This window comes from Bos grunniens, chromosome 13 (assembly GCF_055505025.1).
Source record: "Bos grunniens cultivar Pamir isolate PY7600 chromosome 13, Bosgru_T2T1.0, whole genome shotgun sequence".
Lineage (NCBI taxonomy): Eukaryota > Metazoa > Chordata > Mammalia > Artiodactyla > Bovidae > Bos > Bos grunniens.
This window is the reverse complement of record NC_141177.1, coordinates 61834029-61849922: the sequence shown is the minus strand read 5'-3', so window position 1 is coordinate 61849922 and position 15894 is coordinate 61834029. Positions and strand designations below refer to the sequence as shown.

Sequence of the window (15894 nt, the reverse complement as noted above, 5' to 3'; positions counted from 1 at the left end):
GATTTTGTATTCTGAATAACAGGTAATTCTGCTAATACACAATTCTTATATTTGCGTGGATACAGTCAGTAAAATATGCTGGTCTATAACCTTATAGAGAAGCACTGTGTATGACACAGAAATTGTACTAGAGAAGCATTTCCTTTGCCAGGAAAGGCAAAAATACTAGAGGGCATGAATGCATGCACACAGCTCATTGGGGAAAGATGGGATATTAGCCCAAATTTGTTAGTCATTTATTCTGAATGGTGCCACTAGGGAGAAATGTGAGACCAGTTAGCCAAGAGTAAGCCTTGAGGGGAAAACATGGTCTTATTTCTTTTCATAAGCCTTGCTTTAATTTGAATAGGATATTAAACTTGAATCTTTTGCTCTTAATTGAAATTTAATTGGATATTTAAAGTTAACTAGAATAAAGTGTTAAAATGAGGTGAAGGACAGCTGCTAAGTACATTTTAATGCTTTTAAAACCAATATTATATTTTAATTCATCTTATTTGGGGTTGTTATGTAGCCTGAGAAAAATATTTCTGTAATTCAAATCCTCCCCTTTAGAATGAAATATACCATTGAAATTAAAAGCACATTCTACATTTTGTAGGACAAGATACTTTGTATGTTATTTTGGTCATATTTATTAGCAATAAATAAGCATTTAACTTTTGAAGTCAAGTTTGTAAATATTGACAAATATTTACTATTCCAGTTAACTTGGAATTTCCTTGATCTTGGCCTTTAAAATAAATAAGAACTTCTAGAGTCTAATTACAGTAAATCATTTTAGAAAATTAAGATAAATGTATTTTAAGTCTAAGTTATACCAGTGTACTTTTCTCATAGCTCTTAAGAGTCATATAAAACTTTACTAAAGTTTTACAATCTTGACCTTACAATCTCAGAAAGTTTAGTACTACATCCTATAAGGTAAGACTAACTCTCATTGACCTAGAAATTTACTCAGTAAAGTATCAAAATCCATTCCTGTTAAACAGTTAATGCATTAGTAGACAATTGATTTATGTACCTTAAAATTTTTTTTGTTGTAACTTTGACTTTCTCTTCCAGATGATACCAAGATAGCTCTACATCTAAAAGATAATGGAGGTAGGAACTGACATTTTTCTTTTATAAATATTTTTTAGATACTTATCTATTTCATTCATTTAAGCATGAGAAAGAACTTGTGGGCTTCTAAATGTAGAGTGAGGTCATATTTTACTCCCTCATGGTGTTTAACACAGGAAGAATTCAATGGTTGACTTGAAAAGTCAAATTATTTCAATAGCGGAGTGAAATTCTAATCTCAGTGTTTGCCTGTAAAACTTCAGGACGCCACTGACCAATTGTAAAGTGAAAATTTATCCACATTCCTTGCTGTTTCTTGTTGCTGGAGCCCTCGGTTTATTGGTTGCATATGTGGCTATCTACCAGTATTGGGTTCAAGCCTGTTTTTCACTACACTGACTATTCAACATCATTTATAATTAAAATTAAGAAATAGAGCAATATGGAAATATACTTTTACTAGGCGTTTTTATCTTCTATGCAAAGAAAAGGACAAAAAGAAACTTGAGGAAGAACAGTTAATAAGTAGATAACTAGAGTTTTTCTAAGACAATTTAGGAATGTATGTAATAGTACATGAAAATTTGAGGAAGAAAGGCTTTACCAAAACAAGTCTGTAAAAGATATTGACCAAAATTTTTCAAATAGCTCTTTTCCTTTTAAATTATGTTAGGTCATATGTGCAACTCTATCATAGAATGCTGGATTTCATAAAAGAGATGTAACTATATTAGTAACTGTTTATTCAGCTCAGGAAGGGGGTTTCCTCTTAGCAGCATCTTTTATGTAAATGTGGGTTCACTGTATTATTGTTCTCGACACAGTCTCACTTTTGCAGCCCCAGGTGATAACCTGAGTAAGTCAGAATCCAACATGTATGGTGTTAGGTATGTTTCTCTCTGTATTTGTAGAGAATAGTTTCTAAATTACTCAGTCTAAGTCAAGAAACAAATATTTCTGTTTGTTCTTAGTTTACTGTATATCTATATATATGTATTTAGATCAGTCCACTTAAAAGTTGCTTAGCCTCTCCATATATATCATTATCACATCAGTTTACCATTGTCTTGCTTTTGTATCACAATATTTTATTTCATTTATTTACTTATTGTTGTATTAATGCAGTAAGTGGATAGCTTCACAAGTAGCCATTTGCCACATATACACTAGCTAGAAATAAAATCTTAGTGTTGAAGGGACTTTAGCAATTGCCCCATTCAACATTTCTCAGAGCAGGTTGTTGGTGAACCTAAGTCCTAATGTCAGGGTTACCTCCTTTGGATGGAGGATGTTAAAAAGAGATAAATGGAATGGAGGAGGGTTCCCCAGAAGCTTCTGTTGTATTTGCTATGTTTAATTATTAACACAGGTAGTAGTTATATGTGTTTGTTATATTGTTCTTGATTCTGTCTTTTCTTTTTTCTTTAATATGACTAAAATATTCTATAATGCTGACAGAAAAAAAAAAACTGGAGAAGGAAATGGCAACCCACTTCAGTATTCTTGCCTAGGAAATCTCATGGACAGAGGCGCCTGGTGGGCTACAGTCCATGGGGTCACAAGAGTCAGACATGACTTAGCGACTAACCAACAACAATAGAAAAAACAAAAGATTCCTGTTATCAAATAGCTATGAGATATTCTGGTTGAAAAAAAAATGTAAGCAATTTACTTTCTGGAAAACTGTTAAAAGCTTTTACCGTTCATTCATTCATTTACTTATTCCTGCCAAGTGCCTGCTAATTGCAAGGGATTGTATATGCTTGCAGCTATGGTAGTGAAAATGGTTTAGACAAATTCCTGGCTTTCAGAAAGCATAGATTCTAAAGAAACTTCCAAGATGGTGATAAAGATTTAGCATCTGGCATTTCTCCACTATTTGGTCTTAAAATTTTTTTGCAAATAGCTTTCACTGACTTAATGTTTTGTGGAATACACTTTGGGAAATAGTTTTCTAGAATGTTACCAGTTATCCCAAGGAAAATCCTTAGTTTTGTTTAATGCAGCAAGGAATAGTAAAACTCTGAAGATTTTTTTAATGCAGTGTATTAAAACTATCTTATGACACTGAGAAATCAAGTTAAGTAAATTCCAAGATTGAAATGGAGGGCTTCTTTTCTTTTTTCATCTTACTAGAAAAATTGACTATTGGATCTTCAGATTATATAAGATCACTGATATGCATCAGGTGGCACAATGGTAAAGAATACACTTGCCAATGCAGAGAGACACCAGAGATGAGGGTTCAATCCCTGGAGCAGGAAGATCCCCTGGAGTAAGAAATGGCAACCCACTCCAATATTCTTGCCTGGAAAATTCCAAGGACAGAGAAGCCTGGCAGGCTACCATCCATGGGGTTGCAGAGAGTCAGACATGACTGAGCTACTGAGCACAAGCATGCCTCAGGTACCCGCCAGAGTTCCAAAATATCACAATGAGACTTAATATGTCTATACACTGGAACTCTTTTCATGGCCAGGTTTGCTAATGAAGCACTTTTCCTAAATGTGCAGTTAGAGCAGACCAACTTGACCAGTGCTAAGATAAATGTTCCTTTCAAAGAGTACTTGAGATTGCACATTCCTTTTTATAGCAACTTTATTAAGTTAGCATGCTACTACTGCTTTTTATTTTATGGAATATGGAAATGTAGGAAGGACTGCCAATTTAAATCCAACTTCATTAGTTAATTAAACATGTTGAAAACAGAATTCAGAATTGTTCTTTTCCTCCAGCTTCACATTTTTTTTCTTTTTTTGAGATTGAGGTAATAATGGAAAAGGATGTCTAAGTGCTTTCTCACATTTAGTGAGAATTTTTTTAGATGCAAGCTAAGACATTTGTGTAAATTGCTATGTATTGCAGAGAAATTCAGCACATTTTCTTTTAATTTAATAGGCTGCTCTTAAAACCATTTTAATTTAGAGGTCTGTACTTTTCTAGAAGAGGGTGATGTTTATCAAAGTACTCAATGTGTAGCTATACTCTGCCCTTTACATCCGTACATCACCTTCTTTAGATATTGGATTACCTTGGCCCTGAGTCTTCCTGGAATATTTCTATGACTTAAAGTAGTTGATTTTCTCAGTGGTATCCACAGCTGACCTGATTATATATTCACTTTCCAGGAGATTTCCCTTCATCTTTGATATGAAAACATAAAATACTTCTGAGCAGCTGGACACCAGAGGCACACAACAGGGCTTCTCATTCACAGGACCCAGACTGAGTTCCAGTCTGCAAAAATCACTCTTGATAAATCGTCACTTGTGCATTGTGTTTCCTGTTACAATTAGATCAGGTCTAGGAAGAGCCTCTGCATATTTCCAGTTAGTTGTTTGATTGGAGACGTTTTATTAGTCTTCGGCATTGAGTGAAAATCCTCAGTTCTCTAAATAAGTTGGAGAAAAGAGACTGAAAAAAATATCTAGACAAAGAGAATGACTCCTAATGAATGCAGGTGCCATTAGTAAGTTAGCACTGATTGGCCATTATAAATGGCTGAATACAAAAACTCAGAGGAACCAACATACAGATAGTATTTTGTCTCCAACTGAAATGTTCCTACTTGCGTGTTTATGGTATTAAGTTGCAAGTCATATATATGTCTAATTAAGTAGCATTTCTGCTCCTTATTCATGTGAAAGGCAGGTAAGAAGAAGGAGGTAAGAGGAGGAGGAGAAGGAGGAGGAGGGGGAGGAGAGGGAGGAGGAGGGGGAGGAGGAGGGGGAGAATCGAAGAAAAAGCAGAGGAAAAACATTTATTGTTTCCTACGCTCCAAGCACTCTTCTAAATGCTGTACCTGTATTAACTCATTTAATTCACACAACATCCCTGTGACTAGTCCTGCCCATATTTCCATTTTTTAGCTGAGGAAATGGAGGTACAGAAAGGTGAGGTTACCTGGCTGGTATGTGGCAGAGCTGCCACGTGAATCTATTTAGTCTTAATGTGGATTCCAGGACCCTGGCAGCCTCACAGTATGGCTGCTCCTGAGTAGTACAGTCCTTCTTAGAAACTTCACATGGGAGACGCCAACCTAAGGAGTTTCATTCCCACCTCCAGTATTCTTTTTCCTCTTCTATAACAACTGATTATACGTATAAGTATTTAGAAATGAAATTTCCTTTTGCCATGTAATTATGCCTTACTTTTCATTTTATCCTTTCTTTGAAAATCCCAATGCATTGATCCTCCTGTGTAACTGAGTCCTTTCTGAAACACTGGCATGTGTTCTGCAAACTGCAGGGGTATTCTTTGTTTATGTTCAAAAACTAAATTCTTTCAGCCTTCTAGGTTTCTCGAGAAATTCAAGTTTAATTCTCTATTAAGGGGTTCCTAGAATGTATTCTTTAAATAATATGTATTTCTGTGGATAATGGTTATAAGCATTTAAAACTACATCTCCCTTGGGTTTTCGAATTCTGGCAAAAGCTTATTTAGAAAAGTCACATTTTTAAGGAATTACCTAGCTGTATGTTTTTAGCTGGTACAACTATTGACTGCCTTCTTTGGTATTTAATTAGTTGCTTCCAAATGACACTCACCACTCACCGCCTAAATAGAAATGTAAATGCCTTCAAGATGCAAACTGGAAAAAATTATATTTAGGGCTGAAATAGGTCTGTGAGTTGAATCAATGGCAAAGTCTCTTAACTGAGAAGTGAAATCTTCAACCAGATTCAGCTCAATTTAGCAAATGGAGTTGTGCCATTCTGCTACACTGCAGATGTTAAAATTATATCAAGCTCTAAAATCCTATGATTAATTTTATTATTTAAAATTTGTTGACTGAGATTTGGTACTATGATAATAATACCAAAAGCTGCATTCCCTCTTGGTTCCTCGAAAGATTCTTCCTTCTGATAAAGTCATGTTTCTTTTTAAAAAACATATTTGCATGTAAGTTCTTAATTACTAATGATATTTAAAGTATGAGCACCCGAGACATCACTGGTGTGTCTTGCAGGTGGCACTGTGTTCGTCATTTCTTCTCATTGGTAGGAAGTCTGCTAAACCTGGATTCTGAAAGGCTGTGTTCTTGAGTCGGAAGGTGGGGTCTTCATCAAAAGGATGCTAAAGTAACTACATTAAGCAGTTTGCAGAATGTGATCAAGTTAATTCTGGAGAACAGATCTGCAAAATAATTAATTTTAAAGAGTTAATACAGAAATATTACTTTGAATGAATTATGGATTGGTTTGTCTAAATTCTGAATCTGTTGTGTTTAATGTCCTACTTATGAACATATAAGGCCTTTTATCCAAAGATAAAATGTTAGAACATTATTCTGACTTTTTCACTAGACTACTTCTAAGGTTATATTTTTATTACCTAGTGTGTAGTGACAGATCAAGTGTCTAGTGTTTCATTTATCATTCAGTCGCATTATTTTTTGACTTTAATACATAAATCATCAAAGTCACCTATCTTTCACTTTTTTCTCCTACCTTCCCTTGCTATTTTTTTTTTCATCTTTTTCTTTAGCAGCGATCACAGTCTTGTAAGCAAAGGGAAACTGTTATTACCTTTTGACAGACTATTGAGTATCTATCACTTACTGTTTCTAAAACTGTAAAAATAACTTGGCATTTGGTTTTTGGTTTTATCTTTTGCTCTGTTTGACTACTTTCATGATAGCACTAACTGTATAAGAAAGTGTAGAAGTGCCATAATAATGAACATTTCTTACACTTCAGAATATTATTTTGAATGTCCCGAATGGATTAAGAAATTCTCTTCTAAAATTTTGTTTAGAGTAGTGTTTTTCAACTTTTTATGTACATAAGAATCATCTGGTTATTCTCATTTTATTATTCTAGCTCCTAAGAACCCCAGTGCTCAGACTGTTCTCCATAACACTTAAATCTGAACCTCGGGATCTGGGATCCAGGCATCAATACTTTTTAAGCCTTCAGGCAATTCCCACGTACAGTTCCATCAAGAACAGGTGGTCTGAGGCAATGCTTCATAAATATGAAGAAGCATTGGAGACATCAGGGAAAGATAGAATCTATGCAAATCTGAAATTCACTTAAGAAATACAAACAAACTATATATTTAGGCATCATCAGCATATAATGATAGTTGAAATTATCAGAGTGAATGAGATCACAGAAGAATAAAGTAAAAATGAAAAGGTCAAAGGACTAATGAGGGAAAACGTACATGCATACTAAGTCACTTCAGTCGTGTCCAACTCTGTGTGACCCCATGGACTGCAGTCCACCGGGCTCCTCTGTCCATGGGATTCTCCAGGCTAGAATACTGGAGTAGGTTGCTGTGCCCTCCTCCAGGGGATCTTCCTGACCCAGGGATCAAACTCACGTCTGTCATGGCTAACTTGCATTGACAGGCAGGTTCTTTACCACTAGCACCACCTGGGAAGCTCATAAGGAAACACAGAAGTTGAGATTTTGTGGGGGAGGGAGGGGAACTCAAACACAGCAAGACAATCAGAAGAACTGGACTCACAGAAAACAAGAAGACAATTTCAAGAAGCAAGTAGTGAACAATGCCAAAGACAAATGGAAAAAAAATAGAAAGGTAACCATTGAATTAAATAGTAAGTTGACATTGGTTGATCTTGACCTGATAGTTCTATAGTCCACAGATGCACAGTCCCCAGAGAGAATCTGAGAAGTTGATGAGCAATAAGGACATTGAAGTCAAATGGGACATGCTGCTATTTAAAGAAGCTTGGTGAGAAGGGAAGTAGGATTTCTGTTGTTTTGTTTTTAGGAGTGTATTTATATGTTAGAGGTGTTGAGAAGAAAAAAGACATGAAGAAAAGGAGTGGAGAGATGACTGAGAATGAAGCGATATATGTGTAAGCAGGGATGGGTCAATCCACGTGGATGAGAGGAGATGGGTAACAGGGAGAAATCTAGGGTATTCCTCTGGGCTTGTTGTTTTCTCAGTGTAATAGGAGACAGCAATATGGCAAGAGTGAGTGGGAGAGGTCAGAGTATGGGGTCCAGGAGTTGAAATAACCCATAGCACATTTCTGAAGGAAATGGAAAAGGGAGCCTCCTATGTATGTATGAAGGGTGTGCCAATGTGAATTTGGGGCCTGCTGACTACGGTGACCATCCTTGTGCTTTGGTGACATGAACACTAAATGTTTTCATGTGTGCTTGAATCAATACTTATTGATTCAAGGAATCATGAAATATGCTGATCCAGCTTAAGCAAGCAAAAAAAAAAAAAAGAAGAAGAAGAAATTTTCTTTGAGAGAAAGAATATGTTATTTTTTAAGACATAAAGCTTTAAAGACAGTATTTGAATCTATTAGATGGTAAATTTAGTTTAATATTTTTAGCAGCTAGGTTTTCACTGGCTTACTGTTCCATTAAGACTAATTTTTGCTTGAATTTTATTCTGCATGGTCAAATAATACCATGCAAGATTTAAAATGTATCTTGGGTAGCAAGGACAGGCATTAATTATTTAACACTAATTCATAACAGTAAGTACTGTGACCGAATGTTATTATTTCAGTTACAGTAGTGAATTAGCAACTAATTGGATCAAATTTCAATAAGTGATTTCAACATGTCTTAACATTATGCTCAGCAACTACTAAAGAAAAATTTTTTAATATAGAGTTAAATTAAAATGGAATTCTAAGAAATATCTGTTGAACTTAAAGAAGGCAAGAGAGGAAGAAAAAATGGACCACATGATGGATGGACGCAAAGGAAACAAATAGCAAAATGGAAGACCAAATTCAGGCATACCAATAATTTTACTAAATGAGTCAGAAATTCTACTTCTATGTATTCAAAAGAAAGCATAGCCATAAAAATATTGTACCAGAATATTCATAGCAACTGTATTCATAATTGCCAATAACTGAAACAATCCAGATGTTTGTCAATAGAATAAACAAAATTAAATATTTCATAAGATGGACTACTACTCAGCAGAAAAAAAATAACAAACTGATGATACATGCAATAATATAAATAAAACTTTAAATCATTAGTTTAGGTAAAAGAAGCCAGGTATGAAAGAGTATATATAATATGATTTGATTTATGTGAAATTCAGTATAGATGAAACTAATCTACAGTAAGAGGAATCAGCACAGTGGTTTCCATGGCAGGGTAAGGTCAGGATTGATGGGAATGGAATCAATTGATTGATTGATTGAAAATTTTCTGAAGGCATGGAAATAGTCTGGATGTTGGTTTGGCTGATGATTCCTTTGGTATATAAGATCTGTGCATTTCCAGGTTGCAAATATTACCTTAGTGGGGAAAAAAAAAGAAAACAGAAATGTTGATGTACTTCTCACGAACTAGATAGTTTTTTCTTAACTCTCATGAGTAAATTTTTTCAAGCTTCTTAAAATTCTCAACAAAAGAGAGCAAAAAGATTTATCCTTAACAAAGAAGCTTCTCTAATTAATAAGCATAAAATTTAATGCCTCTGATTACTTGATTCATGGTTTACTTTAAATTATTCTTAGAATCGTCCCATGTAGTTGCTAATAGTGATAAAGTTATCTTGCAATTATTGGATTTACTGTACACCAGACATTCATCTAAGGGTTTTGCATGTTGATCTCATTTAATCCTTAGAGTACCCCATGAAGAAAGTCATACTATAATCCTATTTTATGCATGAAATATCAGAAGGACAGGGATTTAAGTATTCTGTCTGGGGTCCCTAATCTGTAAGGGATGTAGCCTGGCTACAACACTAAACACTCTGCTGTCAGAGCATGTGCTATGCTCCGCATAGCCATCCTGGCCTGCAACCTGGGAGAGCTTCTCCAGTTGTGGCACTGAATGTAGCAGAAGAATCCTCTTCACCCTGTACCTATCAGAGTGAAAAGACAGATGTGTGTCCAAACCACTGAGCTAATCTGGAGCCTTAGCACCTGCACACCTCTCAGTTTTGGCTGTACTACCAGGTCAGTATGAAGCCTCCTTGAAATTGTTCACGGAAATGGGATCCTTTCTCTCACTGAAGCTTGAATGCATGTTGAATGAAAGCGTGGACACTGTAGCCATTTGCCTGCCACTCTGCCTCTACTAAAGCCATCCAGGATCTCAGCAAACACAGACAGCTCCAGGTGTCAGTTCATGATCAGAATGAGCCCCGTGGGTCCTCTGAGCCCATCCCTCGACAGGTTAACTGTCGACAGGTGACTGTAAGATTCATAGTAGTGCTTTATACCCACGTGTGGGGCCAGTTCACAAAGCTGATTTAATGGGAAAGGTAAGGCTGAGACTAGTGCTCACCTCGAGAAGTAACCATATTCTATCCCACATTCAATGTGTGGAGCTCTGTATTCCAGGAAACTTGATATTCCAGGACCTAAGGGAAGACAGCCATGATAAACACACTTTTTTAGCATGCTTCTTCCTTCCCAAGCAGGCCAGCTGAATTTGCCCCCATTAAAGCCCTTATCTGAGCCATGTTTTGGCAGTTCTGATGTGAAACATACCCTTCAAAACTGGTCCTCAAGTGATTTCAGTTTTTTCTTTCCACCCTTGATATATGTGCTTGTTTTATTAGCTCTGGTAACACACATTAAAATATAGTTCGAAGCTCTACCCAACTTTATTTTTTTCCAATTTCCAATTCTGTCTTTTTGAGATACATTTATATAGTCCTGCCCATTTACCCTCCTGGGAGATTTCATACGTCAACCACAACAAATAGCAAAAGGTTGTGTGGTTGTTAACATCAAGGGCTAATGTTCAATCCTGAGGTACCCACAAGGGCCAAATTGACATCTCCAGCAACTAAATTAACCCATGCTTTCATAGGAAGCACTTAGGTTCTCATTAATTGTAAATATAAACTCAGGTGCCAAAGAACTTGAGACTGGCTTAATATTTAGCAGTTTTCAAAAGAAGCTCTCCATAAGGTTAATTTTGTTTAGATAGCCTACCAAACCACAGCAGCTGGGCTTTTGTTTTTCAGATACTCTCTGCAGATTCTATGTGGCATGGCCATGTCCCAGTTACTGCTGGAGTCTGGGGAGAGACAGGTTAACTCTTACGGAGCTTGGTGGTTTGTTTTCCTTCAAAGGGGTCAACAGTGAAGGTACATGGAGATTGATCTTGATCTTTCCACTGGAAAAGCTATTCACTAAGACATCCTTGCTTTATCCAGCATGCACTTAAGCTTCCCATTTCCATGAATAATTTCAAGAAATCCTCATATTGACTTGGTAAGACAGCCATGATTAAAAGAAATGGCAATAGCAAGGGTTCACATTAGCTAAGTGGTTTGGACACACATCTATCTTTCCACACAGACGGGAGCAAGGTGAAAAGGTTCCTTCTCTATGATCAGAAAACATGATGGATTTGATAAGGAAGTGAACATTTATTGCATTTGTATATTCATTCATATGTTTGTATATAAATGAACTGTTTTACTATAAGGGACTTAATTCAAATGGACAGGATTAAATGGCATAAAGAGTCACTTTCTTCTGTACCCCCAGATCTTGAAAGTACATTGTCAACCTCTTCTTTGGTATTCCATTGTAATTGTGAATATATTTGTCATATATATTTAATATGTTTACTATTTAGATGGGAAACTTAAGTACTAAGATTTCTGTGAGTTATTTTATAAAAGTAGAGATTTTTAGAAAACAATTTTTAAATATACTTTTTTTTAAATTTTATTTTTAAACTTTACATAATTGTATTAGTTTTGCCAAATATCAAAATGAATCCATCACAGGTATACATGTGCTCCCCATCCTGAACCCTGAAGAAGCAAGGCAACTTGATATAGAAAGCTGACGTTAGGAAAACTTTAAAAGTTAGATCTTATAAAGATCTTGGTTGCTGAAAATATTAGAGACACGGGTCAATTATTACAAAACATAGCACATACAAATAAGAAATGAAAACCAGAATGGATCATTACAAGGATTTGCTTTTGGTGTTGCAGTAGCTATAGATATGGTGAATCCCCTGTTTCTGATGCTCACACACACACATGCACAAAAGCACTAATCACATAACAAGGCTAGTAGCAGACTGGGTGGTGACTACTCTCCAAAGTCCCTCATTTTGATGGAATCAAGCATTTCTTTTAATATGATTTCACGGAAATTTTATTTAGCCTTATTTTCCTGAGATAAAAGGTAGCGGATTATTGTTTAAAAAGGATTGTCATACCCTAAGCTCTTTTAAGCCAGAACATTTTATATGTTTCCCTGAATGAAATTTCACAGCTGCTCTGTAGTAGCACAGGCTGCAGACGAGAAGCTGAGCCAGCTGCCCCTGCCAGAATATTATTCTCACCACACATAATGCACTTAGCTGTGTTTTGTGCACCATTTTAATATCTTTTCACAGTACTTACTCAAATCCCTCCTAAGGAGATGTCATCATGTGAATTATAAATGAATGTAGGGTCACAGTGATTCGTATTGTGGATTAAGTATGGCTCGTATAATAGTTTCAAGGAACCCTAATACCCAAATAATATTGGCAGATTGGTAAGCATCCAAAAGAAAAAATAGGGACACCATGATTAAGAAAATGAAAGAACAAAGAGAATTATGAGAAATAAGAAGGTATGTAAAATACCCAGAGAAACTCTAAATGAAGTCAAGGTCATGATCATGTTTGTAGAAAATTTAAAAAAATAAATAAATAAAAATAAAAGAGACATGAAGGAAATTATGTGAGCTACGAAATGAGATCAGTTGCAAGGGAAACTTCCAAAGGAAAAGTCAGTTTAGTGAAAATTTTTACTTTTACTTGATTTTCTGCTGTTATATTTGGTAGCTCATAAATGGGTTCAATAATATTCCACAGGGAAACTCGTGTGTTTTCAATCCAAAAATGCAACACTAACATTTTAAGCATTTTGTAGTTCAATTTCATTCTGAAGTGTTAAAAAAGAACACTTGACATCATCTGTATAAGATTTATGGATTTTTGAACAAATTCATGCAAGACTTTTCCCAAAGCCTCTTGGTCCCCCAAAAGACATTATATGTTGTGGAATTTATAGGTTTTTTTTAAAGCCAAGAGAATAGTTAGATTTAGAACTAACTCTTTAAAGTGAATAAAATTTCAGACAAGGAATGTTTCTACTTTAGTTTTACTTTATTGCTGGACTTTAGTTACTGACAAGATTTAAAAGTGGGTATGATCATTTCAGCAGTGTATTAAAACTTCTAATGTATTCAAGAATTGTACTTCTAAATATCATTAATAATACTACATACATATAAATACTGAAAAAAAAATAACAGACGTAGAAAGACCTAGGAGACATAGTGGTCTAAAATTAAATGCTACACCTTGAAGAAACAAAAGGTCAGTTTTTTTTCCCTTCTTTCCTCCTATCGTCTTTCTTCTACTTTTTTTCATCTGATCTTTTATCAATACTTTATGAACTTTTCTTGGAGTGCAGAAAATTAAACACATTTACATGAGGTCATGGATATTTTCAGAATGTGCTTAATGCCTTTTAAAAATCTGTCATCTTTGCTATCATGGTAGCTATAAAACTTACCAAAAGATAGTATAATGCTTTGATTGATTTGACAATTCTCAAAGTCCTCTCTGTGTCTAAATATTGATCTGTGTTTTATAAAGTACTAAAAGTTAGAAACTCATAAGAACTGATAGGTCACTCTGTGGATCAGATGGGAGTGTATTATCTTTGATACTATTGATTTTCTGTGCTTCATTTATGTTTTAAAGTATGTCTACAAGAGAGCAGAAAAAAGGCTTTGATTTGGTAGCCTTTTCAAATATATTTATGTATTTCCTCTTTTGTTTTTGGCTCTGAGGCTCCCTTTGGGGGGTCTTATTGTCTCTTATCATTAACTCATCGTATTTAAATATACAGTGTAAAGGTAAACAATGAAAGACTCGAGCTGTCCTCTGTGTGATACTGTGTGTGTGAGAGAGAGTAATTCTTCAACTTTTGTTCCCTTTGGGGTGTAAATGAAAGAGCATAAGACATTTCTAAGACTAGAATAAGAACTTGGTTTTCAGGCTAGATTCCTCCTGACCTCTTTGAATATTCCCCCAACTCATATAGACTGACGAACTTTAGAAGTTTGTACCTGAAACAGGTTCAGAGTCTTCTTCGACCTACTTCTTTCTACCGATTGCCAAGAATAATCAGCTGTACCTCAGGAATGAATATTGTCAGAGATGACATCTCTGTTCATTGTCTTTTCTGAGGAATGAAATCAACTTATTTGAGCAGTCTGCCCTCGAGGTGAATGAACTAAATTTCAATTATGGAAATTACTAGCACTTCCTTAAACCTTTTAAATTTCAACTTGTGTTTGAGGTGATCATGATTTTTATCACAGAGGGTTCTCTGTGTTATTTGCAGTTTCCCATGAGTGTGTAAACCCTAGTCCCTTTAATTGAAAAGTGGTATCAAACTGAAAACCAAATAGTGAAATAATTTGAAATCAAAGCACATCAATGATGTAGTCACTTTATCTCCAGATTCAATGTTCCTTAATGTGCCATCATAATACCTGTTAATAAAGAAAGCAGCTAGAATAGAGATGCAGAAAGCTTGGCTAAATAGTGAGAGCAGAAGAGTAAGTTCTCCAGAAATATGAGTACAATTTTTGCCACTTCATTTTGATTATTTCTGAAGTATTTAGAAATAGCATGGGCTTGGGACACCAAGATACCTCTGTAATATTTTGAAATTTGCTACATTTCTCCTTAAATGATTTGTTCTAATTATGACACGTCTTAAAGTCATGTGCACATTCATGGGTTCCTAAGTATTTCTTCTGTCTACTGGTTAGTAATATTGTGAAAATCCATGAAGATAGTTTATTTTGTTAAAATCATCATCATCCAAAAATGTTTTAAAATGCTTCTTGGCTTGTAACAAACTACATTCTGTACAGGTTTCATTAGATATGAAATGGTGTCTTAACATCCATACCAGCACTGCAAAGAAGAATTTGTAAAGGAGGATATTATAAGTAGCCATTATTAGAAATATAGATTAATAATCATTGTGAGTGTAAGCATTTATGCCTAAATAAAAGGAGTGAGTGGATTTCAAGGAATAAATGCAGTTATGATTATGATTTTTTATTCTAAAGATTGGCAACATATGGCCTGCAAGTCATAGATAGTTTTATTGACAAGAACTGCTGAGTTCTTGAGTGAAACATGTCCCTAGCTCTCCTCTTCCTTCCTAAGATAACTGTCCCTTGCCTGCTGCCTTCTCAACAGGCTCTGGGTCTCTGGCCCATTTGAGAAATCACAGTCCAAGGTCAAGTCACAGGTGTCTTTTCCTTCCCTTCCCCATCTTCACATATACACACACACAAAATTAAACTAGACTTTATGATGCTTCTGAAAGATTACTAATCCCAGAAATAGAACCAGATGCTATTTGGATAGATGGATGCATGAATGAATAGAGAGCAAGATGGATGAATGCATGCATGCATGCATGGAAGAAGAGATGGATGGATATAAAGAGGGATGGATGGGTGGATGGAAGGATGGATGGATAAATGGATAGATGGATGGATGAATGGATGGAAGGAGGGATAGTTGGATGGAATTATACATGAGATTTGAATAAACATTCAAGACTTCCTTTCGTGACTCTAGCAGATATTTTTGCCACATATTCTCCAAAGCAACATTTTATTTTTTTTAATTTAAATTTATTTATTTTAATTGGAGGCTAATTACTTTATAATATTGTATTGGTTTTGCCATATATCAACATGAATCTGCCATGGGTGTACACGTGCTCCCCATCCTGAACCCTCCTCCCTCCCCATACCAACCCCCTGGGTCATCCCAGTGCACCAGCCCCAAGCATCCTGTATCC

At 35.4% G+C, this 15894-nt stretch overlaps 1 protein-coding gene across 5 annotated transcripts in view; it reads left to right on the top strand.

Moving 5' to 3' along the window:
• Positions 1–15894, top strand: part of PLXDC2 (plexin domain containing 2) — a 427187-nt gene that overhangs the window by 369547 nt on the left and 41746 nt on the right. For all 5 annotated transcript variants that reach the window (XM_086334550.1, XM_086334552.1, XM_086334549.1 and 2 more), the window contains one exon: positions 1066–1104. In XM_086334550.1, coding sequence (XP_086190676.1) covers positions 1066–1104 — 39 coding nt within the window. The remainder of the gene's footprint in view (positions 1–1065; positions 1105–15894) is intronic.